This window comes from Plectropomus leopardus, chromosome 6 (assembly GCF_026936395.1).
Source record: "Plectropomus leopardus strain MGB_pleo_1.0 chromosome 6, ASM2693639v1, whole genome shotgun sequence".
In the NCBI taxonomy this organism is placed as follows: Eukaryota; Metazoa; Chordata; class Actinopteri; order Perciformes; family Serranidae; genus Plectropomus; species Plectropomus leopardus.
In genome coordinates, this window is record NC_142181.1 from 36,682,321 (window position 1) to 36,708,085 (window position 25,765).

Sequence of the window (25,765 nt, forward strand, 5' to 3'; positions counted from 1 at the left end):
ATTCCTAGATTAAACAAAAATACACAATCTTGCCAAAATATATGCCATATGCATGAACACAGCCACAATTATTATCAAATGAAGAATGGAAAGTGCATAACACACATCAAACAGTCCCTAAGGGTTAATATTGGAGAATTATTCCAGGAAGTTGCTTAATGCAGAAGTAGAGAGTCACCATATGGAATATAGGTATTTGACCTGCAAATATCTCTGCACCATACTGATGCAATGAGTAATTTTTCTTTTCAGGAATTGTACATAGTGTGGGAGATTTTCTGTCCACAGAGAAAAATGATTCCACTAAGAGAGATTTTAGCTCAGCAGCCTCAGAGCTGTCACTTTTGACACTCTGTGTCCATTTTGAGTGTGCATGTAGCTGTTGACTGTTTATGAGACCCTTTGATGGACCTAACCTTGCACAGCCAGTATAACAGGAAGTAAGCCAAGTACAGCAGCTTCAATGTGAAAATATCTTCAAAAGCACAAAGTCTGGTCAAAACCACAAAAGTATTCCCTCACTGGGACATCATAGCTCTTTTTGTCTTCCGTACTCCGCCTCCTCCTCCTGTTCTACCCCTGCATCTCACAGCTGCAATTTCATCCTCAGGTCCAAGGCCTCTCCTAATTCCCAGAGCATCACTCAACATGTCACCTGCCTAACCTGCTGCCCTGTAACACTCCCCGACCCCGGCCCTCTCCGTTCTGCTCCACTCTTCTTTTCCTTTGACTAAAATATCCTCTCTGGCAGAACAATTCAAATAAGACACAGTGTCTGTGTGGATATACACAGTCTTCAGAGCTTGTCCTTTTGCAAGTTGGCTCCTCATTGGAGGCCTCCTGCGTGTATTGGATGCAAATTGGGTATTAAAAGAGGGGAGAGAAACATGATATAGCGTGACATGGAGCGGCTGAGGAGAGAGAAAAGGCGCGAAGGATAGAGAGGGAGGCTTAATGTGGGAAGAGAATGCAAATGCTGTTGAGACAGGGAGGGATGGATGGATAGATGGATGGATGGAGCGGAGCAGGATGGACAGCTGGATTAAAGGAGAAAGAGACGAGGGTCAGGTGACAGTGTGACTTTTTGGCAGGGTCAGAGTTTTTCTCTGGACGACGGCGACGGAGCTGGATTTGCATTGATGGATCTTCTTTCCATGGGGATGTCATGTATCAGTGCTTGGGCACATCACGCCCCGGTCATTAATCAAATCATAGCCTCCGTCTGAGCTATCTGTCTGCCAGACACTTCTCATATGTCTACTTTGCTCTCTCACTCTCTCTTTCTCTTTGTAGTAGCCCTGCTCAGACTCTTTCCTCTCTGGCTTCCTCTTTACCTTTTCTCTGCAGTGCCTCTGCCTTTCAGCTCTGATTTATTTGAATTAATACCAGATACTTCAGCAATAGTTGAGAACATGCAACAAGTCCACGCAGTTACAGGTAGCAGGTGTTGGTTGTACCTTGTACAGGCAGCAATGATGGCACAGTGAAAATAACAACTGGTGATAAATATGGCAAAATAGATGTAATTTGTGCACATCTTCATGTCCATTTCTAGTCCAAGAGTAAAAGTATGAGTACATGCAAAAATACGCACACACACCATTGTTGTGTTTTATAAATTTCAATCTTTGTAAATCATGAATTGATGCACAGTTAGCTAAACATGGAGGTAGACATGCCCTTAACCCTTTGAAACACAGAGCGACATCACTTTTCTTGTACTGCTTTCAGACACCTTTCATAGGTGTTTAACCCTTTGAACCCTGGACAGATTGGTGTAATTTCTGTCAAAAACAGGGTGAAAAAGGGAGGAACTTGGTAAGAAATGTTCCACAAACTTCAAGAAATTAGTATATTTAGAAAATTATTTTTAAAAAGCTGGGGAAAAATGTGAAAAAAAAGAAAAAGGCTAGAGAAAAATACTTCTATAATGATCATAGTTATATAAAAAATATGTTACAAAATCATTATAATTGTTGAAAACTTTTTAGCATACCATTCCTTGTTTTTTCTGTCTTGTTTTAGATTTTCTTTTCTTTTTAAATGATATGTATAATTTTCATTTTTGTTTTTGCTTTTCAGGTAATTTTCTTGTACTATTCACTTTTTTTTTGCTAATTTTTAGGTTGTTTCTTTTTTAATTAGTCATTGCCTACTTCCATTGTTTTTGAAAGCAATCAAGCCAGTTAGCTCGGGTCTCAAAGTCTTAATCAATTTCTAACAACAAAGAAATGCAATTTGACACAAGAGGCTAATCAACACTTTAAACTCCTCTAAACCTGGGAACATTAGCTTGATTCCTTTTTAAAACATAGGGAGAGTGAAGTGAGCAGTTTAAGAAGAAATGACCCCAAACTTAGCAAGAAATTAATAAAAAGTACAAGAAAAACACCTGAAAATTAACAACAACAACAAAAAAACTTTTTAAAAAATTTACCTATTTCTTGCAATTTGAAAGACATTTCTTACCAAGTTTTTCATGGCCTTTTACCCCATGCTTTTGAAACAACTCAAAGCAGTGTGATCAGGGGTGAAAGGTTTAATGCAGCACAAGAAAAGTTGATGTCGAGACTTAACAGAACCACAGCAGCCATTCTAATCTACTGCTGTTTTCCAGCATCAGCAAAAATCAGACAACAGGAAGTAACAGTTAATTGTATCTTGATACTGTCATCAGCAACCATATCTCAATCATTGTCATCATTTATTATTGTCAATAATGACTTTGATTTTTAGCAATTGGATCTATTATAGAGTATAAAATAAAGAGGACCTAAACTCATGGGAACGGTGAAATATGGGAAAACACTAAAGAAAAAATAAATTAAGCATAGTTATTACCCCTACACCACATTTCCACATTATATTTAACATTGTGTCTTTTTGCAGTCCAACTGTTCAGTTTTACTTAAAATACTAAAAAACATGAAGAAATTTTTTTCACTCATCTTGACCCTTTTAAACCTCAGCAAGTTGGCTTGATTTATCTTATAAATATGGGAAGAAGGTAATGAACATGTTTTGGAAGGAAATTGCACCAACCTGCTCAGGGTTCAAAGGTTTCAGTACTTGTGAAAGGTGTCTGAATGCAGCACAAGAAACTTGATGTCAGGAGGATGTTTGGAGGGACACCGATCGAGAGGAGGTTAAGCTTCTTTATAGATGCTTAACCTCCTCTCGATCGGTGTCCCTCCAAACTTTAACTCCTGATGTCCGTAACTGCCCACTACAAACACACCTACACAACCTGGCTGTGTGTGTCCCATCTTTTTATGTATCATCTGTCTGTGTGTGATCTCTGACACGTTCCACATGAACCCGTCTTCACTGATGTTTGGACTCCTTGGCCTTGAGTGACAGCAGTGTGACTGTTTGGTCAGCAGTGATCAGCAGGCCACATCTGCTGTACAGGCCACAGCAAGGTTATATTTAAGGGTTGCGGATGTCTGCGATTAGTGCAGCGCAGCAAAAGTGAAATGTCCATTTTGAATTAATCCGCAGCCTCCGCTCCCTTCTTAGTTGAAGTGCCATTACGGCTTTTCAGGCTGCTTCCTGTACAGAGTTTTTTCCTCGCATGCCCCCTCCCCTCAACACAAAAGGTGGCTGCCCAGGCTCTGGGGGTGTAGGAGGCCACTTTTGAAAGGTGAAGGGCTTTCAGGAGCTGCCCTGGTACAGACCTCTGTTAGTCTAACTAAGAGAGGAGCAGAGGGGAATGAAGGACAGGTTTGTGTAATGGTCTCCTCTCCCCCTCCGAAGGTCACGCAGCATTGTTGACTATCGGAGGTCTAAAAGACAGCCCTCTTAGAGGACCACAAAGCGGAGGTTTGGCAGGACTAATGAAACTCAGAGCTACACGTTAATGATCTAAAAGACTAGACCAAAACACTCAGCAGTCCCTTTCCGCTTGCATTCAGACTCCTCTTGATCGCTCCTTCCCAATAATGACCAGGCACTCTCCTCCTCTATCTTTATTGTAACCTTTGATGTTCGCCTTGTTTTCTTTGTCTCTGCATCCCCCCCTCCCTCCTTTTCATTCCTTTATGTTACGCGCCTGTCACTCATCTATTAAGGCAACAAATGGAACAAGGAAAACATTCAGAGGGCGTATTGTGGTGCACCCACAGGTTTGCTCTTTATTCCTTTTGAAAGCACTTGAACTTGGAATTTTTCTTGGGCTGCCCATTGAATCAGCAGAATACTCTGTTTTGTTGTAGCTATTGTGACAGGATTACTGGTACATGTTTGTTTTATAATCCACATTTCGTATCCCCTTTAGTGATATGTTTCTATGTAGCTGTTTGTATGTGACAGTTTATTCTTCCTTTCTATTAAAGGTCACCTCACTAAAAATACAAATGCAACCCATAATGCTTTACTTAGCTCCAGTGGTATGTAGCCGTGCATACAGTTCTGGTTTGAAAATAAGCTTGTCTACGATTTGTGTGTTAACCCCAATACAGCAGAGCTAAATTGGCCTGAGGCTGTAACTGTCACAGCATTGGAAAATAATATATAGAAATTCAACATCAACATCAGAACGGTTTTCATAAGATGAGATAAGATAAAATAAATTCACACATTATAGCAGCTCAAGCATCAGAGGCAAGAGAAAAAAGCAAAAAAAAAGTTATGAAGTGAAGGATTCAATGGATAAAATATTACTAAGAAATACAAATTTATATTTAATTTATATGTTGAATAAATCTTTCAGTCTGTTGCTTTACATCTTTTTGCCGTGCAGGAATGCCTTTTTGGCAGTTTGGAAAACGCAGGTCAGCAAAGCAGCTGAGACGAATTGCAACATATATGCACTTATATTTTTAGATATTTTCAGCTTCAAAACATTTGTTAGAAAAGTCATGAAAAAGTAATCAAGTTAAATTACTTGATGAAGTAATTCAAATTGTTATGTAACTAGTGATGTAACTTGTAACTACCTGAATTCCTGACAGAGTAACTTGTAATCTGTAACCTATGACACACTTCAAAAGTAACGTTTCCAGCACTGTTGACACTGTATACACCTTTCACTTACACAGATACTGTGTGACACTATTGGTATTTGCACAGGCTAACTGAAATATACACATGGTGTGTAGTAAATTATACATATATAAGATATAGAAATATAGCTTATAAATATTATTACACAACAGTGGTAAAATATTGCACAGTAAGTAATTACACAGGAATGTGACACAGTATAAATATAAAAGAGTGTACGTATATATGTGAATGTATATAATTATGAATGAGTACAAGACTACGCCTTCAAACCACAGTGTCATTAAATGTCCTCAGCAGTGTCCTGCACACTCAAAAGGACCTTGGTCTCCTCAGCAAGTGAAGAAGACTTTGGCTTTTTTTGTTCAGGACGTTTGTGTGGTCTGACCAGTCCAGTTTATTGCTGAGGTAAACACTCTCTGAACACAATCTCAGTATCCAATCCCTGGATCTTCAGCGGTGTAGTTTCGGAAAGCTGGAATGTAGGCTCAGTGTAGTCTGTGGCCCAGTTTGAGAGAGTCTATCACTCTCTCACCTGCCTTTCCTGTTTCTTTCTTTCTCTCCAGAAAGAAGAAATGCAGAAAAAAAATCTTCGGTGGATGTACATTATGTCAAAGACGTCTTTCCACATGCTCATGAGAAAATGAGGACTTTAAAATAAGTGAAATATTTAAACAATAGTCACACAATTCCATGCCTAACTTTGTCTGCCAAAGATGATCTCTTCCTGCCTTGCAAACGAATTCTGTTGAAAAGTTTTTAGTTACTCTCCATCCAGTAAGATGGAGGGTAACTAAGTGTTGAGTTAAACAGTGAGTGAACATGGAGCGCCTCTCCTGATGTAGCAGCTCATTAGGCTTTAAAGAAGCTCTTTGACACGGTCTGATTATGTTTGGCTGGAGCTACTCAGGATATGCAAGATGAGATGTGTTTCTTTGGATCATCCGTGTGTGTTTATGTGTTGGTGTGTGGTTTTTTTCTGTGTGTGTGTGTTTTCAACCAGTTTGTAGGGCCTGATGATTGGCCTTGATGAACAGACTGCCAGGCACTAGAAGCAGAGCTAGAACCTTTTCAATGTAGCATCTTGAACTGGTTATTTCCAATCATTCCACAGGAGGCCTTGAACCTAGGGTTTTATATATATATATATATATATATATATATATATATATAGATATAGATATATATATATAGATATAGATATAGATATATATATATATAGATATAGATATATAAATAATCCTACGTTCATATATTTGTGTGTGTGTGTGTCTATCAAATGAGCGAGAGAGAGAAAAGTGTTTCAGTTTTGTAAACAAGGCCCTATGGTTGTCTGCTGAATGCCTGGGCTACAGTTAAAAGTTGTGCATCTGGTGAATTTGATTTTTAATTGAATTAAAACTGAGCAATGTTTAGAATAACATTTGTAATAATAAAACAGGAACAACTAAGCACTGAAAAATGAATAATGCATAAAAGGCTGTACCAGCATTCACAATGGGATTATAACTATTGTCTCTTGATTGATAAATTACTAACTGTTATGTTTCATTCCAAATGAAAAGGAGGTTTCTTCGACCTTGCTGTCCAGGAACATGAAGGGCTATTCCATGAAAGTACATGAAGTAATCCTGTATTTTTGTGCGTTCACAGCCAAGCTGAGCAGCCAGGATTCATACAACAACTTCACCAATAACAACATGGGGAACCCGCGGCTGACCCCACTGCCCACCCTCACTGTGGTGCTGCCTTTGGCTCAGATCAAACAGCCTATGACGCTGGGCACCATCACCAAACGCACAGGGTAGGAAGCACGCACGCACGCACGCGACGCACGCACGCGCACACGCACACACACACACACACACACACACACACACACACACACACACACACACACACACACACACCTCAGCCTTTATTGTCTACAGGACAATAAGAATATATAAGGTATATTATATATTAATAAGAATATATTATGTTTCCACTCATAAACCCACACAGTCCAGCAGGTCCATCCTCTCTCCCTTTGTTTAGCCTTCCTCTGATCAAGAGCAGGTACTCTACCACTGTGCTCACGTTTACTTACATGGATATTCTGTATCATAGCAACTAGATGCAGTGAAAGCTTCCTAAACTGAAAAAAACGCTACACCATGAAAATGCTCACAAACTATCCCAGCTGTGCGTTTCCTGACGAGCGCCTGGCGTTTTCAGCTGGGAAAAAAATGCATGGGTGAATGCAGCTCCTAAGACATCTAAACAGTCAAAAAATGATCACACCACACGATAATGTAAACAGGATATTTGTAGTTTTCCAGTAATTCCAACTTCTCCTTTAAAGTGTATGCACAGTTAATGAATGATTGATAACACAGTGTAATATAACATATTTATTAACAAATATATATATATATGTGTGTGTTTGTGTATATATATATATGTTATATATATGAGATGTTAGTTCTGTGTAGAACTTTCACCACCACCACTACTGAAAGTTACATGAATGTGTAATATGTATGTAATGATGAATTAGACTCATAATTTTGGTCATTTTCAAGAAGAACTCCCCTTTGTAAAAAAAAAAAGAAAAAAAAGTACAATGCACCACAGAGTGTATGACTGAAACCCTAATAATGTATCGTCTTCATCGGGTTACTAATGAGATAGAGTTATTGGCAATTTTACAAACTGTGAAATTACAGTTTGGCTACCGTTGAGAAAAATTTAAATCACACTATATCACATCCCTCACTTCAGTTTGGGATTCGCTGTCTCTTTCCATTAATCACATAGTAAAAACACTGTATTGTGTCAACAGTAGCCTTGTGTAGGCCAAAGCTTTTCCTCTCACCCGCCCAGCTGATGCTCATGGACTCCTTTTGTCTCAGGCCACCACTTTTTTGCATAGGGTAATGAAGCAGAACACACATGCGAACTTGGTCTGTTGGCTGTTTGAAAAGCAGATAAAACAAGTCATGCATATTAAGAAAAGAAATAAAACCCTGCCAATAATTTAAAGTCATATTTAATTCATATAAAATGCAGTACAACCCTACTAGCTTTGAGTATTAAAACAAGTTCAGTTTTTAAAGTAAGATAGCTCTGCTTTCATGCACCCACGTCGCTTTTTTTGTTTCACTTGGATCTTCGCCATGCATTGAAATTATGTAGTTTTAAGAACATCAGCAACTACAGGCCTTTGCTAAGTGCATTTACATACAGTACAGGTGGCTCCGCAAATATGGGCAGATTTTAATGTTTTCATTTAAATGTAATTTTCATGCCCTGTTTGAATGGGAAATGCTATAATGATTCAAACAGGCGAGGGGTTTATTTCCCTGTGATATTTGATAAGAGAGCTATGAGGATGAAAACAACGCAGCAGCCAGCGTGAACATCAGGCCATTTTTCCAAATCATTAAGATGACTTGCAAAGTTCATTAGGTTTATGAAATGTATTATTGCTTCTGGGCCTCTCTGGTTTCCTGCTTTGGTATCTTTATGAGGATGTCCTGGTACTGGTAGTTTGCATTTGGTTTAGCTGTTGTGCTGTTTGACGTCATGCAATGTGGGGTTCTCAAAAAAGTTTGATTTTAATAGTTTTCCCCGTCTGCTATGTTTTGCCACGAATGATGGGGGGGGTCACAGAACAAAGAACACATGACAAAACAAAATGGAAAAAAAACTAGTGCCCATCCTAAATCACCCCCACCCCGTGTGCATTGTTGACAGAATAATTTGGAAAGATGCTTGTAGGATGACGTACAATGCTTCTCCATCAGAGCAGCAAACCAAAAGTGATGGTTTTGGTGAGCTAGTCATTTTCATGTGCACCCACCAACTGAGCCAAAGAATGAGCTTGAGCTGCGACTCAGCAACGCCCATATTTGTTCAGCGTGCTAACCAAGTAGCACAAAGTGCACACACTGATAGCACTGATTCCTTGGCAGCTTTGTGATCTATGCTTATATTCCATGGCATTTACGAGTTGTTTATTTATTCTTATATTACTATATAATAATAGTACTGATTCACCAGCTGGAGATGTGCAAGCAACGCGCACATCTTCAGCTGAACTGCATGGCGCCAGCTCTGCCAGTTAAGAAGCTGTAAAGGCACTGTGTCTCCCAGGATGGGAGCCATTGGCTCAAGTTTGTGTGGTCTGATGACTCATTGAGCTCCTTTTGTTCCGGTGCAGGAGGTGCAGGAGGTGTTGAGCACTATGTTAGCCACTGTGCATGTGTGCAAGGTGCACATTCTATTGCCATGGCTGGCATTTGCTGCTGTCGTTGTTTAAGTAAAGCGTAAAAATGTACAGTTTGTTGTTGCAGTTATTGAAGTAGTTGCTGGCAATTGCAAAATTCTGTCACTTTTTGATGAGAGAAATTCCTAAAAAAAAGATGGAAAAAATGGTTTAAAATGTGAAGGCTGGTTACTGACCTCAGAAGAAGAAGCAGGCTTTAGTGGTTGCGTTATGGCTTACGGGAAGAGCGAGGGACCATGCACTAGAAATCACTGCAGAAGATTTCAACACAAATGTGCAAATTATGGTAATTATTACATTTCACACAAAATTGTGTTTTTGAAAGAGGAAAAGGATGGCCAGAACGAGGCATACATGGAATTTGGCTGAATCATAAGAGAAAATTGGGTATCTGTGGTCAATTACGTACATCATTGTATTTGAACACTGGAACAACAGACAATACAAGAGCAAGACAGAGCTTCTAAATGCTGTGCTGGCTTTCAGGCTACGAGATACAGCAGGTCTTCATGTTCAAGACAAACAGTTGGTGCTTACCACTTGTCCAAGCCTCTTTTTGTGAGACATACATCAGATATTGCAAACCAAAGCAAAAGCCACCATGGCTTTGCCCATTGTCTCAACCTACGATGAAACTGTAGCCGTGGAGCTTGAGCCAGGATTGTGCTGTCTGCATGCCATTGACCACTTCACTCTATTCAAAAAACTCTATGCACAATGTGCTACAGTCACTACCAGCTGGTGTTCCAACAGAACCCGAATCTGTCTGCAGTTCTCTCTGATAGGCTGCTAGCTCTAGAGGTTACCAATGGAAGCACTTGGGTAGCTCAGCACAACACAGCACTGCATACTGCAGGGAGAGCATTTACTGAAGCTAAATCCTCTGAGAGGATCCCAAGAGCCTTTTGTAAACCACTGTGGACCTCTGCTGACTGATACAAGACGGATGACAGTCTACTACAAACAGTGTTGTGATGTTTGTAAGGCATGGGGGGCACCTATGTTTGTGTACATCACTCAAGTATTCGTTAGGTAGGTGGCCCACAAGCAGTGCTGGGAGAACTGGACAGTCAGCTGGAGGGGATCAAAAATAATACCACGTTACCAGAATCTGGGCTAAATGAGAGTAAGTATGACACTGAAAATGACAGTGAGGAAGAGACGACTACGAATGATGAATCTCTTGATGCTGATGATGACAGTGAGTAGTCAATCTAAGTCTCACAGGAACTCAATCACAACTTGTGGGGGCCCTAGGCTGAAAACTGGACAAGTAGTTATACAGTGACAGTGAAATAGCCAAGAATACACGTGGAAAATTCTCAGCCAGACAGGAAAGGCCACTGCAACACACAAAAACTGGTACAGTCTGCAGAACTCTTACCCTAAGATAACATTTATCTATATCCCTCCCCTTCAAGAAGCTCAATGCAAAGGAACAAAGTTAAAACAGTATGTCTATGGCGTAGCGGATGTGTCTCTGTATTGGTACAGCAGAGTGAAAGATGCCATGCAGCAGTTGGGAGCTACTGTGTCACATTTTGATTCAGCAGTGTTCTACTGGCAGGATGACTCCTGCAATGTGATGGATGACTTCATTTGGGGTGGTTTAGAAACGTTTTGCACACCAGACATATCCCTCAATTGAAAGCTGCTTTTCAAGTTGGATGTGAGGAACACAATAGATTCAGCTACATTGGAATGAAGACTCACTCTGTGAAGGAGGAGATACAGGCCAAACAAAGTATTTATAAATATTCTGCAACATATTCCTGTGGACCCTGCCAGACCCACACAGCGAGAGGCTCCTCAGACAGACACTGAAACTTACATACTGAAGTCAAAAATTGTACAAATATTGCAAGTGGCAAGAAACATAATGTGTGACATATCCATCCTGTCATCAAGTACAAAGCATGCTATTGTTCAGACTTTGCACCATGCAAATACACTTATCATAAAACCGAAATCAGAAGAGATGACCTTGAGGTTTCAGCACTTGGGAAAAGACAGCTCCCTGACACTGCTGGTGTTTAGTGATTCCTCAGTGGAAACCTTCCAGATGCAGGCATTCAAGGCGCACATCTGGTCACATTGATAGGAGAGAATGAAAGATTTGTAGATTTGATTTACAAAGACTTGTAAATGGCATTGACAGTGCATTTGTTTTTGCTACACTCTAATCAGAACTTACCACAGGTGATTGCACACATAGCAGTTCAATTATTGTGTGTGTTAAAGATAATCAGACTCTATTTGATGCTGTCAGGTTCACAAATCAGTTACCAGAAAGAGACTCCACCTCGAAATCAGCAGCATCAAGGAGCACATCCACGGGACCATCCAGCAGACTATGTGGTCCGTTACCAAACAGCAGCTTGCTTGCTGGTTGACAAAGAAGGGGACGTCTGCACTGGTTCAGCTCAGGGCTCTCAGCAAAGTTGTATGATGATTTAAAAGGCCAAATGAATGAGATAAAAAAAAAAGACTCTCTACATTCAAACTTGGGTAGTTGTGCCTAGCAAAAAGAAAGGGCTTTTTTTTCTTTGTTAGTTTTGTAATTAGTAAAGATTTTTTTAGGTGGGGTGTTTTTTTTTCCGTTGTATTTGGATTAGGTGTTTTTACATTTTTTGCTTGTTTTTTTTGCCTCTGCATCGGCAATAAGCCATGGCCGCAGTCATTATATTTTCGGGCTGTCTGTATGTCTGTCCATTCTACTCTTGTAAACACGATATCTAAAGAACACTATAATTACATTTCTTCAAATTTAGCACATATGCCCACAAAGAAATGATTAGATTTTGGTGGTCATAAGTAAAAGGTCAATGGCACTGACCTCATTTGTTTTATTGTTGTGAACATGACATCTCAAGACAACTTGAGGGATTTTTTCAGATATAGCACAAACTTTCACTTGGACTTAAACATGACCTGATTAGATTTAGATGGTCATAAGTCAAAGGCCAAGGTCACTGTTAATGTCTATCTATCTCATTCTTGTGAATGGATATCTCAACAATGCCTTGAGGTTTTTTTTTTTTTAAATTCAAGTTTGGCACAAATGTCACTTGGACTCAAGGATGAACTGATTTGATTTTGATTGTCATAGGTGAAAAGTCAAGGTCACTGTGATCTTACATCCATCTCATTCTCGTGAATGCAATATCACAAGAACACCTTGAGGGAATTTTGCAAACTTTGGCACAAACATTCACTTGGACTCAGGTGGTCAAAGGTCAAGGTCAGGTTGACTTTGAATCCATCTCAATTTTGTGAACTTGATATATGGAGGGAATTTGTTGAAATGTAACACAAATGTCCACTTAGACTTAACAATGAACTGATTAGAATTTGGAGTGCAAACATCAAGGTCACTTTGACCTTGCGTCAGTCTTATTGTGAATGCAATAAATCAAGAAGGCCTGTAGGGAGTTTCCTCAAATTTTTGCAAATGTCTTTTTGACTCAAGAATGAACTTATTATATTTAGGCGGAGATATAACCAATTTAAAAATAAATTAGTATTTGCTGTCTTCCTGTGTTTGTACTTTTGAAACAGAAAACACATTTTATATTGTGATATTTATTGGAAATGACATACAATATAGACAACAACAAGTGGGATGTTATTCCATTTCCCACTAAATCTCAGCTTCCTGGCAATCCCCCTGCAGTCAGCTGACACCTTGTTGAGGTTGTAGTGATGAAATAGGCAGGCATTGTATTAAATAACTTCTCATTTAAACTTGATTAACAAGAGCTAACAAAAATTAAGCCCAAAACAGTGCACCGTGTCTCTCAATGCCAGTTAGCACACCTCTTTTGTTGGCTTCAAGTTCAAAGTGTTGCCATATTGGCACAGTTCATCCCCCTCAACAAAAACATGAACTTTCTAGTAAACACAATGTGCAACACTCTTCCCCACCCACTTGTACTGAAATGTTATCTTCTTCATGTTGCTGTGCTCAGCTCACAGCCTGTCAGACACTCGGGGCTCCATACATTAGTTTATAAACAAGTATAACATTATGTCATTCACATGGCCATATTGCTGAATACTAATGCAATACAAGTTGGATTTATGACACCGTCAGCACAGGCTGCTGATGTAGGCTACTTTTTACTTTGCCAGAATGTGTCATAAGGACAAATGTCGATTCAGCTGGTTAGCATGAAATCAAACCAGATTTATCTCATACACCTGACCCGACCACTAATACCGTAAATCAACCCATCTCTACAATGTACCATTGGTTGAAGTAAGTGATGACGTGAGTGACAGTGTTTCTATTGGCTGTTGCTTTTTCAAAATGACTAGGTGCTAACAAACAGAGTGTGGATGCTGACGCTCCTGTATTACTGTATTCCTCATTTTCTGAAACCAGTGTGGCATGATAGCATGGCAGAATTGGCAAGCTAGCTAGCTAATTAACCAGCTGCTACATGAGTAAAATTTAATGCCTTATCCACTGCTCTTGTCTCAGCATAGGACAGCACCTTGCTATCATCAGATAATTAATGTCTTTGTTAGGCTCATTTTTTGTAACCACTGACATGTTGTTTGTCGTTTGTCCTGCTGTAATTTCCATACAAGGCTCAGGTTTCTAAACATTAAATGGGCATGCTGGTAATAATCACTTAGAAATGTTTTTTTCTCTGTGAGAGAAAATGGACGTGGGGCATGAGACTGTGTAAAAAAGTGTCAGTTATGTGATTGAGCGACATCTGCGGGTACAACTCTTTCTGTAACAGTCTGGACTCTCTGCCATGCCAAATGTCGTCAGCCGATCCAGATGTCAGCACGAGCCTCTACTACACAGATATGTCATCAGTTAGTCAGTAACAGTCTAAAATAAACCCAATTTATTTATATTTACCATTTGTATCTGATGAAAATGCTTATTAGTTTTAGTCACATTTTAGTAGTTGCATTTCTCCATCAGAGTTTTTCACAGGTTTAAAGGGTGATTTACAAGCACCACTCACTGATTTTCATTTACTATGGCCTCAAACACCTTTGACACCACAAATAACTAATTTGAGACAACTGGGATTTGAGCCCATGCTCACTGTAAACTCTGACTTATTGATCTCACTGTTAAGAAGCAGAAAAGTTACTTTATTTCAGTCTGATTTTTTTTTCTAAATCTGCAGAATGTTAGTTTGGAGGTTGAAGCTCAGGTCCTCTCACAGAGTTGCTGATTAAAATTAAACTTGTAGCTGTCAGAGAAAAGTTCAGACTTTTCACATACAGCAGAACTACTCTCTCAGATAACTGAGCGTCCTACCTGTCACACGTTGTGCAGAGAAGAGATGTATAGAGAGGACGGCAACCAGTGGGGATCACTAACTAAATGCTAAATGCTAACAGCTTTCGCTACAGCTAGCGAACTCCACAGATAACAGCTCCGTCATCCACAGTCAGACACACATGGCTGCTTATTTACTGCTGAACTACAGCTCACAGCTTCCACCAACAGCTGACGCTGCTCCAGTGTGAGTGTTTGCAGGCTAGCGAAACATCGTGGTGCTGACTATTTACTGGAGAGTCAGTGCTCTGATCTCAAACTGTTGTTCATGCTGCGTTAGAAAATAACTGTGGGCACAGCTGTTGTTTGTCATTCTGTTCTCCTCTCCTCTCATTTTTAATGTCGGACAATAATTCACTGACCTTTTGTCTCGTCTCTTCTCATTTTGTCTCAATAACAAAAATGAAACTTAGATTTCGTCACAGTTTTTATTCTTAAGATCTATTTTTAGCTCATCATTGTCTCATTTTCATCATGGAAAAAAACGTCGTTGACAAATAATTTTCATCAACGAAATGAACACTGAAATCAAGCTTTTGCCAAATCCTGTCAGAAAAACGTAAAAAAAAAAGTATTTTCCTGCGAGGAACTGATTGCATCCTCTTGATCTTGTTATTTGTTGTTATCAACTCTGTTACTGATTTACGTGTCACATCATCAGCTACAACGCAGTCCCTCATTGGCTGCTTATGCTGTCAACTAGGGTGCAGATCCCTGATTGGCCCGAGTGGATTGCTAATTCTGGAAAGTGTTTGGGGTGGCAGAGAGTCCAAACTGATACAGAGAGTGAAATAGAATGTTTAGCTCACAGGATCAGGATGGTCTTACCAGGCTGCTAGCTGGGAACAAGCCACCAAAAAAGAGGATTGTTCACGGAAAACAGGAATGTCTGTTCCCCCTAAATCAAAGTGATGTCATGAGTTACAATGTCGAAATGGGTGGTTCCACATTGACAAAATTCTCCTTTTGGTTATCCACACTGACAGGACTTTTAACAAACTATAGTATCGATGGCTGTGCAGCCTCCACCAGTCATGTGTGGACATAGATCCCTGAGCAGAGCTGAAGAGGAGGGTTGTGTTAAGTTGAGCAAAAAGGAGCCCATCAGTAGAAAGAGCCCCAGAGGAAGCAGATCCACTCCACTGTGTGACTGTGTCTTGGTATTATTGTTCTTTCTTCGAACATGTGTTGATGCGATTCATTGAGCTGGACCGCAGTAACGGGTCCAGCGCTGTAGTGAAAGTCCATGACTGAGTATAGTCCAACAAGCAATCCTGTTCAGTTCAGTTCAGTACACATTGCAAGGGTTATTTTTGCATTTCCATTGTGAAAAGGTGTGGATGGTACCAATAAAACCGTTTATTCATTCCTACTGCTGGCAGCTACTGGCAACTAGCCAGTAGCTGCCAGCAGTAGCCTTAAGGTGAAATGTTTTCCTTAAATGCCAATATCATGACAGTGTATGTGGGACTGAGTCAAAATAAATTGCAGTGTGTGTTCATGGTACTAAAGGAACATGCCAGCAAGTGCAACAGGATGGCAGGGTGTATTTTTAATAGTCTTTGTACAATAATATGACTGTATGGCACAGAGGAGGAGATATATCACCACACACAATCCTGGTCAAAGGACATATTAATTGTTGGTTTTGAGTTCTTTCATGGGCTTTGTTGGCCATCTTTCACCTTTAAACCATTGCTTTGTGTAATAATTCTATCAATATTTCAAATTTTTCACCTTTCATATCTGGCCAAACACCTCGAACAGCTATGTTGGCACCGTAGGACATGATCAGGTCTGGGTGGCTGCCTCAGTACCTCATCATCCATCCAACCAGGCCAGGCCTCAGTGTTAATGCATCAGGACATGCAGCTGTGCGGCCCGCTCCTGCATGTGCACGGCTTCACCAATACACCGAATATACTCACACACACTGAGTGAAGCAGCAGGTTTGGCCCCTAGAGTGGGGGGTGATATCATATGCTTTCACGCCATACTTGCACAGGAGTGCCCAGGCACCATCTGTCTGTCTGTGCAGCCAGCCTTCTCTCTCTTTTTATGTGTGAGTGTGCGTGTGTGTTATAGAGAGAGAGAGAGAGAGAGAGAGAGAGAGAAGCGTCCAGCAGCTGTATTTACACCTGTATGAGCAGATCCCTGTTGGCAAGGCGGCAGAGGAACACACCAGCTGCTTAACCTACATTCCCTACCAGGCTGCCTTTGTGTGCACTGTGCCGTGACACACACACGTACGCATGCACGCCCACACACACACACACACACACACACACACACACACACACACACACACACACACAGAACAACAACATACAAAGACAGACGTGTTGATAATAGGCGTGTTGATAAATCCCCTCCTTTGTGTGCTGAGGCTCATTGAAGGGTTCCCTTCATAGAACCTGCCCCCTGCCTATAGACCACCAATGTGCAAAATGCTGCTGTTTGACTTCAGTTGCCTCAGATTTTAAACATCAAAGAAAACCTCAGCAAGTTAACGCTGAGCCCCCTCCTCTCTTAATTTAGATGTTGGTGTTTTCCATGTCAGAGTGGGGAGGTCGAGTCGGATGTGGCTCAGCATCCGCCTGATAACCCCCCTCCAGACAGGGCCCGGTCAGAGAGTGAAGGAGGACAGCCAAGCTTGTCCTCAAAGCCTTCTGAGAGTCCCGAACAAGGAGAGGAGTGTCATCTCTGACCCGGCCTCTGGTTTCCTGTCAGCCAAATTTGGTAGAAGTTTGGCCCCAGATGAATTAAATCCCAAGGAGGAAAAATACACTGTTCACAAAATCAGAAGATTCTGTCTTGCTGAAATGTCACTGTTGGAACTTAATCTGTGAAAAAGATTAAGAGAGAATGTTTCAAACAGTCAGCTTTGAGCAAAGTCTACTTGTCCCTACAGCCACCAGAGTTGTATGGGGATTTAACTTGTCAAAATGCCTGAGAGTGATACATTTGGGATTTGCAAGCAGACAAACTATTGCACACTTATCCTCTCTACACACAGTCTGACTTTAATACAGACAAATGAAAATCCAAATGGAAAGATTGTCACACACAAAACAGAAGACCACCCTCCAACAAATCCTGCTGATGACATTTTCAAGCAAATGCAAATGGAGTGCAGGCGAGGTAACGACAAAGTGAACAGCGATAGATGAATGAGACCCTGTGACCTGCTGCAGATGTGCCCTCAGATTACTGTAATACGTATGTATGAGTCAGCCCAGCACTACAGCCATTGTCTTCCAGAGCCGCACTGAGACCACAGATAGAAAGGGGCTTTAGGAGCGCGCTGCCCAGCATCACATGGCAGCAAGACTAAACCAGATGAACAAATCACCTCACCTCCCTCCCTATTTAATGGCCCAGGCGGAGCTGCTATTAGGGCCAGAGGGTTAAGAGATGAATGTGTGAACGGTTATTCTCTGGGAGTGGGGTCGTCGCCCTCACAGGTCGATTACGCTTGCTCTTTTCCCCTGTCTCCACTTCCTCTTTCCCTGCTTCCTCTCAGTAACACACCCACACACAGTCTAACACCCCTTTAATTTCACTGATCCATGTTGAACTCGTGTTTACCAACATGCCACAGCATGTGTTAGAGGCTGCCATGACATTTTTCATTGTGGTCGCATAAAAATGTTCACTTCAGATGATTGCATACAGCTATGTTGACACATAGATCCTTAACAAACATGAACAAAATGTGTGGTTTTGTTTTTTATTATATATTATCAGTGCTATGGGAGAATTTATCTTTTTAAAAATAATTTAGTCTTTTAAAAAAATAATTTAGTCTTTATCTTAAGATGAAAATTCTTATTTGTTTTTCGTCACATTTTATTCATTTTCATTCCTCATAGATTAAGTCTGGACAGCAACTCAAAATAATAATTATAATAATAATAAAACTATAATACTAAAATATATAGCACAATTAATGCAAAAAATGCAACACAAAGTGCTTAACATAAAATAATATAAAACATTTGTAGTAGAAAAAAAGATGATAAATATGGATAAAAAAATGCATGAAATGAAACAAAACTCAGTGGAAACTTCAGGCTAAGATGAGATAAATCAGCCAACATTAAAAAAACACATTTCAAGAGAAAGCAATAGTTCTTTTTTTATAAAAATGTATTCGTTGACAAAAAGTCACAACATTTCAGTCAACTCCTTGTCATTGCTTCTTGTCAAAATATTCTTTTAAAAATAATGCAGTTAGACTAAAACAAAAATGAAAAATTGGAATCAGGGTAGAGAGCATTGACATTTCATTTAGACATATTTTTTTTCTACAACTTTAAATCATTTCTACTTACAAGCTTGCATTTCTCCAGCAAGATTTTTGATAGGTTAAAAGGACAATTTATGAGCTCACACTCACCGATCATCGTCTGAAAATCACTGCGAGAGCTTCTGTCACTGAGTAATGTAGATTTCAGCGCACTGCAATTTTCTTTTCATTTGTGTGTTTTTTATCTTTGCCTGGAAATTTTCTTTAAAAAAGGTACTGCAGATGTCTAAAACTGGGATTTATTGGCCTGGTAACACGATGAGACCACAGCATAAAATCTTACTTATTCTGAATTTTAAGCAGATAACATAACAACATTCACATGTATCACAGTTTTATTGAGCCGCATACAGGCTTACATTACGACAACAAAATGAGATGGAGGAGAGAGACGAGAGGGAAGAGACACATTGTTCTTCTGATAGAGGAGCTGCCGACTCAGTTTACTCTGAACAGTAAGTAGCTAAAAGGGTCCTAACAGTGCGGGGCCGTTCATAAAACATTCAGAACACCCAGGCCTAAGGACGCCCCTGGTTCCACACCACTGAGGTTGTTCCTCTTTTTGGAATTCATCTCCTCCATCATGGAACCGATAGCAATTTGCTTTTAGCCAAACTTGTTTTGTTGTGTATGAGAGTATGATGTCATAGCATCAACAAGTTAGAATATTGCCATTATCATATTATGAATATTATTTTTAACTTATATTAGAAACTATAGGGGTGCTGTCATGAGGAATATAATACAGCACACCCCTAGTCTCAGGGACACCCGCAGTTCCTTGTTATTCATATGTTGCCATGTCCAAGTTATGTCCAAGCTGTCATAAGGTCTTGAAGTGTGTTTTCACCAGCAGGTCAGTTTGGTTCAGTTCAAATTTGGTACACTTTTTTTTGTGTTTCCATTGTGAAAAGTTGTCGACAGTACCTCTTGTGCCTTTGGAACTGTCCTGATTTTTGGTCCCCCCTCTGTTAGGGTACCAAGCACACTGATCCAGTACTAAAAGGTGGAGCTAGAAACCCTGCAGTCTGTTGATTGGTCAGTAGAGAATCAACACAATGTGCTCAGGGCTGAGCTATAATTATAAAATACTATAATTATAAAATAAAAGGATCTTGAAGCCTCTAGCAGCAGCTGTAGCGACTGTTACGGTGGAACATTTGCGTGTAATGTTACACAATGCATGAGAAAATGACGCAAGTCCATAAACACACCTTAAATTTGACCACTCAATCTGTTTTTATTGTCTTTTTTGGATGACAGTCACTTTTAGTAGTGAGTGGATCTTGAGGCATTTAAAAAAAAGTATATTAATTATGACCAGAGTATGTGAACTTCAAATGTTAATTCTCACTTTGAGAGAGAGAGAGAAACAAAAAAAACTTAGTGGAGAGTTGTTCCTGTGCGCTCCAGCAGCACTAAACCCCTTCTCTTGCCTGACAAGGAGTCAATGCACAAACCAGCTATTGTTGTATAATTTTATTTCATTTTTTTTACTTTTTATTTTATTTTGTCATTAAGCAGGAACATCAAACTACAATACAAAGCAACATATTTCGGTAAATAAGGAGTAAAGTTAAAGAGCTGGATTACAAAGAAATATGGTGATTCAATAAAATGATGAGACAAAATAAAAATAAGAATAAATTAAGTAAATGAAAGTAAAAACAACAACAAAACAAACAAATAAAACAAAACAAAAAAAAATACACAGGAACTTTGAAAAAATGAACTCTGTGGGGAGAAACAACCTTATTTTAAACCATATTATTATTCATGCCTTTTTTTGTTTTATACGTTAACCATTTTCCCACTACTTTTATAAAGCATTCTTCCTTCATTTTTAACCTGTATGTGAGATTCTCTATCACAAGTATATCATATGATTGACAGCCACTGTTTGACACTTGGTGCCTCAGTCTTAAGCCAGTTCTTCGTAATGGCCTTCTCTCCAGCCGCAAGGAGGATCTTGACCAGATATTGGTCTCCTACATGCACAGTTCCTGCTGTTTCTGTAACCCTCTCGCCAACAATTTCGCCGCTTTGGGGCTTGATTCATAGTAATTTTGTTTAAAATATCTCGCTTTCTATCCTTGTTGTCTTTCTGCATGAAAAAATAGTCAATTCTGGAGTATACAGAGTGTGTTGTTGAGTAATGACTAAAGTAACTCTGCAGGGGATGCAAGTCTCTCCATACATCAAAAAAACTCATTTTGTCCCCTGTATTTTTCACAAGTTTTGTGATAGATATCTTATTTCTCTTAGTACTAGTTGTGTCCAGGTCGTAGTACATTATTACAGTGAGATCCCCTCCACATATGCATATGCCTTCTGCTTCGACTGCAATTATATCAAATAGTGATTAAAAGAATTCCTTATTACTCTCAGGTGGTGCATAGATATTCACCCATGTTACCATTGTTTGGTCAAATTCAAATTTGATTACATTGGATATTGGTATTGCTACTCCTCTTTTCCGGGTATTAGAATGTGAACTATAGAAAGTGTTTTTAAATCCAAATCTCTTTATTTTCTCATGTTCTGCGATCGATTGATGAGTTTCTTGCAGGAAGTTTATCTTTGTCTTTTCCCTTTTTAAATTTGACCATAACCTTAGCTCTTTTGACTGGGTTTCCTAATCCATTATTATTTAAGACAAAGTTTAATCTCTTCGTGTTTGGTATCTATAAACCTTCTTAGTTCTATTAACATGGTAGGTACCCCCCCACAGGCTTTCAAATGGACATTCATGAACAAAAACATTTTGAAAAACAGTTTAGAACATATTTTAACTTTATACAGAACAGGCGACCTCCATAAAGAAGCATCAACAACCTTCCTTTTGTGTTGACTCTCTTTTTGTTTTGAAGGGGAAAGCCTCACATGAAGAAAAGGCCCCCATCTAGTAATGAGATTTAACCCATGAAGGATTAATATACCCATACTAGTCCTTGCAGTTGCGTTTCATTCCCTCTCAAGCACGCAGTCCAGTTATCTGTGGCCCTCCAAAGCAAACTATATACTCCGCTAAACTTTACCTTCGCCTGGCAGGTTATGTCCTTCTGATCTTCATTTTAACTTGAATTTATGTAAATTCTCATCCTGTGTTGTTAACCCTGCACTGAAATTCTTGCAGCCATGCTCGTGCACGTCTGCTGGCCTCTCCGGTGCGGTCACTCCCGGTGTGTTTCCACTTTGCACTCCCGGTTGACTGGAGCCTTGCGTCATGTGTAGTTTCTCCGGTGTTGGCCCCTACTTCTCCCACATCGTATCCTCTCTCCCACAAGTCGCTGGTTGCCTCCTCTGCACTGCCATAACTTTTCACCCCACTGGCCCAGTGGATGTGCATCTTGTTCAGCGGTGTCTGGAAGCGGATGCCTTCTCCCTTTAGGATCTTTTTGACATCTATGTATGCTTTACGTTGTTGCAGGATCCTCACTGAGAAGTCGCGTTCAAAATAAATTCTGTTTCCACCGAGTAAAACCGTTTCCTTCTCCAAAACTTTTTCAATATCATCTCCTTAAGGGTGAACTGCTGAAAGTTTAGAACAACAGATAGAGGAGGTTAATCCAGCTTTAGGCTTTGGAGCTAAGGCTCTGTGTGCACGTTGAGTCCTGAGGTCAAAATTTAATGAGAACTCTTCACGGAGCCATTTATCCAAAAACTGTGCAACTGAGTAGCTCTTCAACTCTGCTTCCTCTTGTATGCCATAAATTCGTAGATTATTCCGTCTAGATCTCTATTCCAAATCGTCTAGGTTGTCCATCATCATCTTCTGCTCTTTCATTATTTCCTGCAGTGCACAAATTTCTTATGTGCGTATCAAAGTGGCACCTATCTTCTCATCTTGCTCTCCGATTTCTGTGGTTATTTTTGCAAACTTCTGGACGATGTCTTCTTTGAGCTCTGTCAGTTCGTTTCTCATTTGATTTGTGATTTCGTCCTTGAATGTTCAGGTCTGTTTTCAGTTGTTTTGCAGGGCTTGAATTTGTTTACTAATGCTGTCCAGGCTGTTTTGAAATGAAGCTATGCTAGCTTCTGGTGTTTGCATGCTCTCATTAATCGAGCGATTTGTTTCTTTACCTTGGACATCTGGGTGCTCTTTAGTCTTTGTTTTTGTTGAACCTCTGCTCATATTGAAAGTTTGTTGGCCCTTCTGCGTTTATTTCTCAAGTTTTTGTGGAGTTTATTATGTTGGCTTGGGGGAGCTCTCGACTTATGCGTCCATGCTGCTCTACCGTCCCACCGGAAGCTCACAAACCAGCTATTGTTAAATATCCCATAGGGAGAGAGACCCTCACTCCAGTCTGCTCTCTCTTGTTCTGAAAATGTCACAGTGCAGCCCCGTCCTGTGGATGGGGACCATTCTGTGGATAAACAAGGTGCAGACTTCCCTCTTCCCTCTCATTAAACAGATCTAGGGTCTAGGTACATGTCCATGGAGGTTACTTTTGGTTCCAAATGTACTATACCTATAGTTTTTGGTGGAAACACAGCTTATGAGCCAAAATGTGCCCAGTATGAATTGAGTGGCTATTTAGTTTTTCTTCAACTACTACTGCCATCAGTTTTCATCGCTCTGTTAGCTACCGACCATAAATTCCAACAACAATAAGTTCCAAGAAAGTGGGAGGGAGAAATTCAAAGTGGCATCTAGCAAACCCCAAAGCCTACTTGGCCTTTTCTGCCCCCATGGAGATTTCACCCCATTCGTCCATCACTCTCCCATTGGAGTCCATCCATTTACCCAGCTGGAGGCCCAGAATGGGGGCTCAGCATGTTTGATAGGCTCAGCAGTGGGTAGATGGTAGAGACTGTCCACCCCCCTCTGCAACTCCTTGATAAGTGGCAGTTTACCACGGGCCTCCATTACACCAACCAGCATGTTCATTTGTCAACTTGCGCTCCAGGAGTAAGACATTCCAGGGCAAATTGTTGCTCCCTGTCTCCCAGAGGAACGTTTTTCTACACATCCATGTACCAAGACTAATTGAAGACTGTGTGCTATCGTTGGGAGGGCCCAGTCGGATGCAGCGAAAGCGATAAAATAAAGAAGTGCTGCAGAGTGCTTTGGTTGGCCCGAGATTCTGTTTTTCATGACTGGGGGAGGTTGACTGGCAGGGACAGAGTTCAGTCTCATCGGACCTTTATTGCTGTAGGGAAAAGGCTTATTTACTGTAAACTGTTTACGGAGCTCTGTCACTATCTCTGGACATGCAGAATAAACACAGGAACACACTCCCACTCCTAATGTCTTGTAAACATTAGAAACACGCACAGACTGACAGATAGACAGAAATACACCCTGAACAAGACACTATACTCTAGATGACTCCTGCATACGCACACACACACACACACACACACACACACACACACACGCACACACATGCGCGCGCACACACACACACACACACACATACACTCACACAGTACTTGTTAACATAATCACAGTGAACACACATTTGCCCACACGCACTTTTAAAAGACAATGCAGGACTGTGCACGACATAAATACACACTCGCACTAAAAAAAGAAGTTGCATGCAAACACAACTTCTTGTCTTAACAATGCCTGAGTGCTGTTAGTTTTATTGGTGTCCCCAGTTGTTATACAAAATGGATAAACTCCTCAGACTCTTTCTCAATCTCAACAATCAGAACTGTTTCCCATCGTTTTTCTAGGTCGTATTTACATGGTTGGATTCAGACCTACATGTTTCTGCACATGTACCCAATCTCTTTAAAGTTAAGGGAGAAAAAACATGACAGATGTCTGAAGAAAAAAACAAAGTCTGTGGACATGCTGCATCTGCCAAGTATATGGTATCACACTTTACAGAGCAGCTTGAGCAGATGAATCATCAAGCCATCCCGCAGGTTTTAAAATCCATCTTTGCGCACAGACATTCTGTTTCCTGCCTCATATGTGTTGTGCATTTAAACAGACATGTCAAAAAGTATGTAATGTGAAAAGTGTGTTTGCTCAAGTGTGCTAGTTTAATAATGGATTTTCCGTCTATCTCTGTATCCACCCACCCCCTTCACCCCCTCCCCAACCCCACCCCCACCCTCTCATGAAGACCCTACCTCTTTGGGGCGGGATGTTTTGCCATTAAAACTCCATGGTGAGTTTTGCCTCTCCCCTCCATGGCTCCCTCGGCAGCATGCAACTGTATACACAGCACATTGCCTCCTTTATCTCTCATTTGTCTCCTGGTATATTCTCAACACATCTTTACATGCATTCTTTAAGCGGAAAAATTCCCCAAACGAGTCTTTGTTATTTTCTCATCATTTTTGTGCCTTTTTGTTTCTTTGCAAAGCCTTCAGTCTCTCTGTTATGTTGAGCTTTTGTAGGAGGACAGTTCAACATGTTGTGCTGAAGCCACTAAAGTACTTGAGCGAACAAAGGATATGTTTGTTGGATTTAAGATTTAAGTCTTACGTTATGTTTATTTATTTATATTTGTTGGATTTAATATTTAAATTTGGCATGCACGTATCTTGTATTACCAGTTATGGTTTCATATTTTGATTAATGCCTTGTCTTCTAATAGTAAGGTCTGTATCAGAAAGCCAAGGGCTTTAGGGCAAGCCATAGCGCTTCTGGTCTGGTTGCTATGTGGTTCCTTTGAAAGTACCCACTGGATCCACCCATTAGAAAATGATGTCTCTGTCTTCTTGTCTTTTTCTTTCTTTCTGTTTGGACTCTATGCTTCTAACCCAAAAGTGACACCTTTGTGTAAAACCTATGTTGTTTCAGTGTTCTTTTAGCCTGCTTTGGTTACATTTCTTTCCTCTGTCTAGAGTGTTTGCATGCAGCAATTGTGCCTTGCCATATACTGGTAATATCATGAACAGTTGCTTGTGT

General features: G+C 40.2%; 1 protein-coding gene across 4 annotated transcripts in view; it reads left to right on the forward strand.

Moving 5' to 3' along the window:
* Window positions 1-25,765, forward strand: part of bcas3 (BCAS3 microtubule associated cell migration factor) — a 479,979-nt gene that overhangs the window by 126,987 nt on the left and 327,227 nt on the right. For 3 of the 4 annotated variants that reach the window (XM_088079375.1, XM_088079376.1, XM_088079377.1), the window contains exons 16-17: window positions 6,658-6,808; window positions 24,975-25,019. In XM_088079375.1, the coding sequence (XP_087935501.1) occupies window positions 6,658-6,808; window positions 24,975-25,019 (196 nt within the window). The remainder of the gene's footprint in view (window positions 1-6,657; window positions 6,809-24,974; window positions 25,020-25,765) is intronic. The other variant, XM_088079374.1, reaches the window with a different exon arrangement.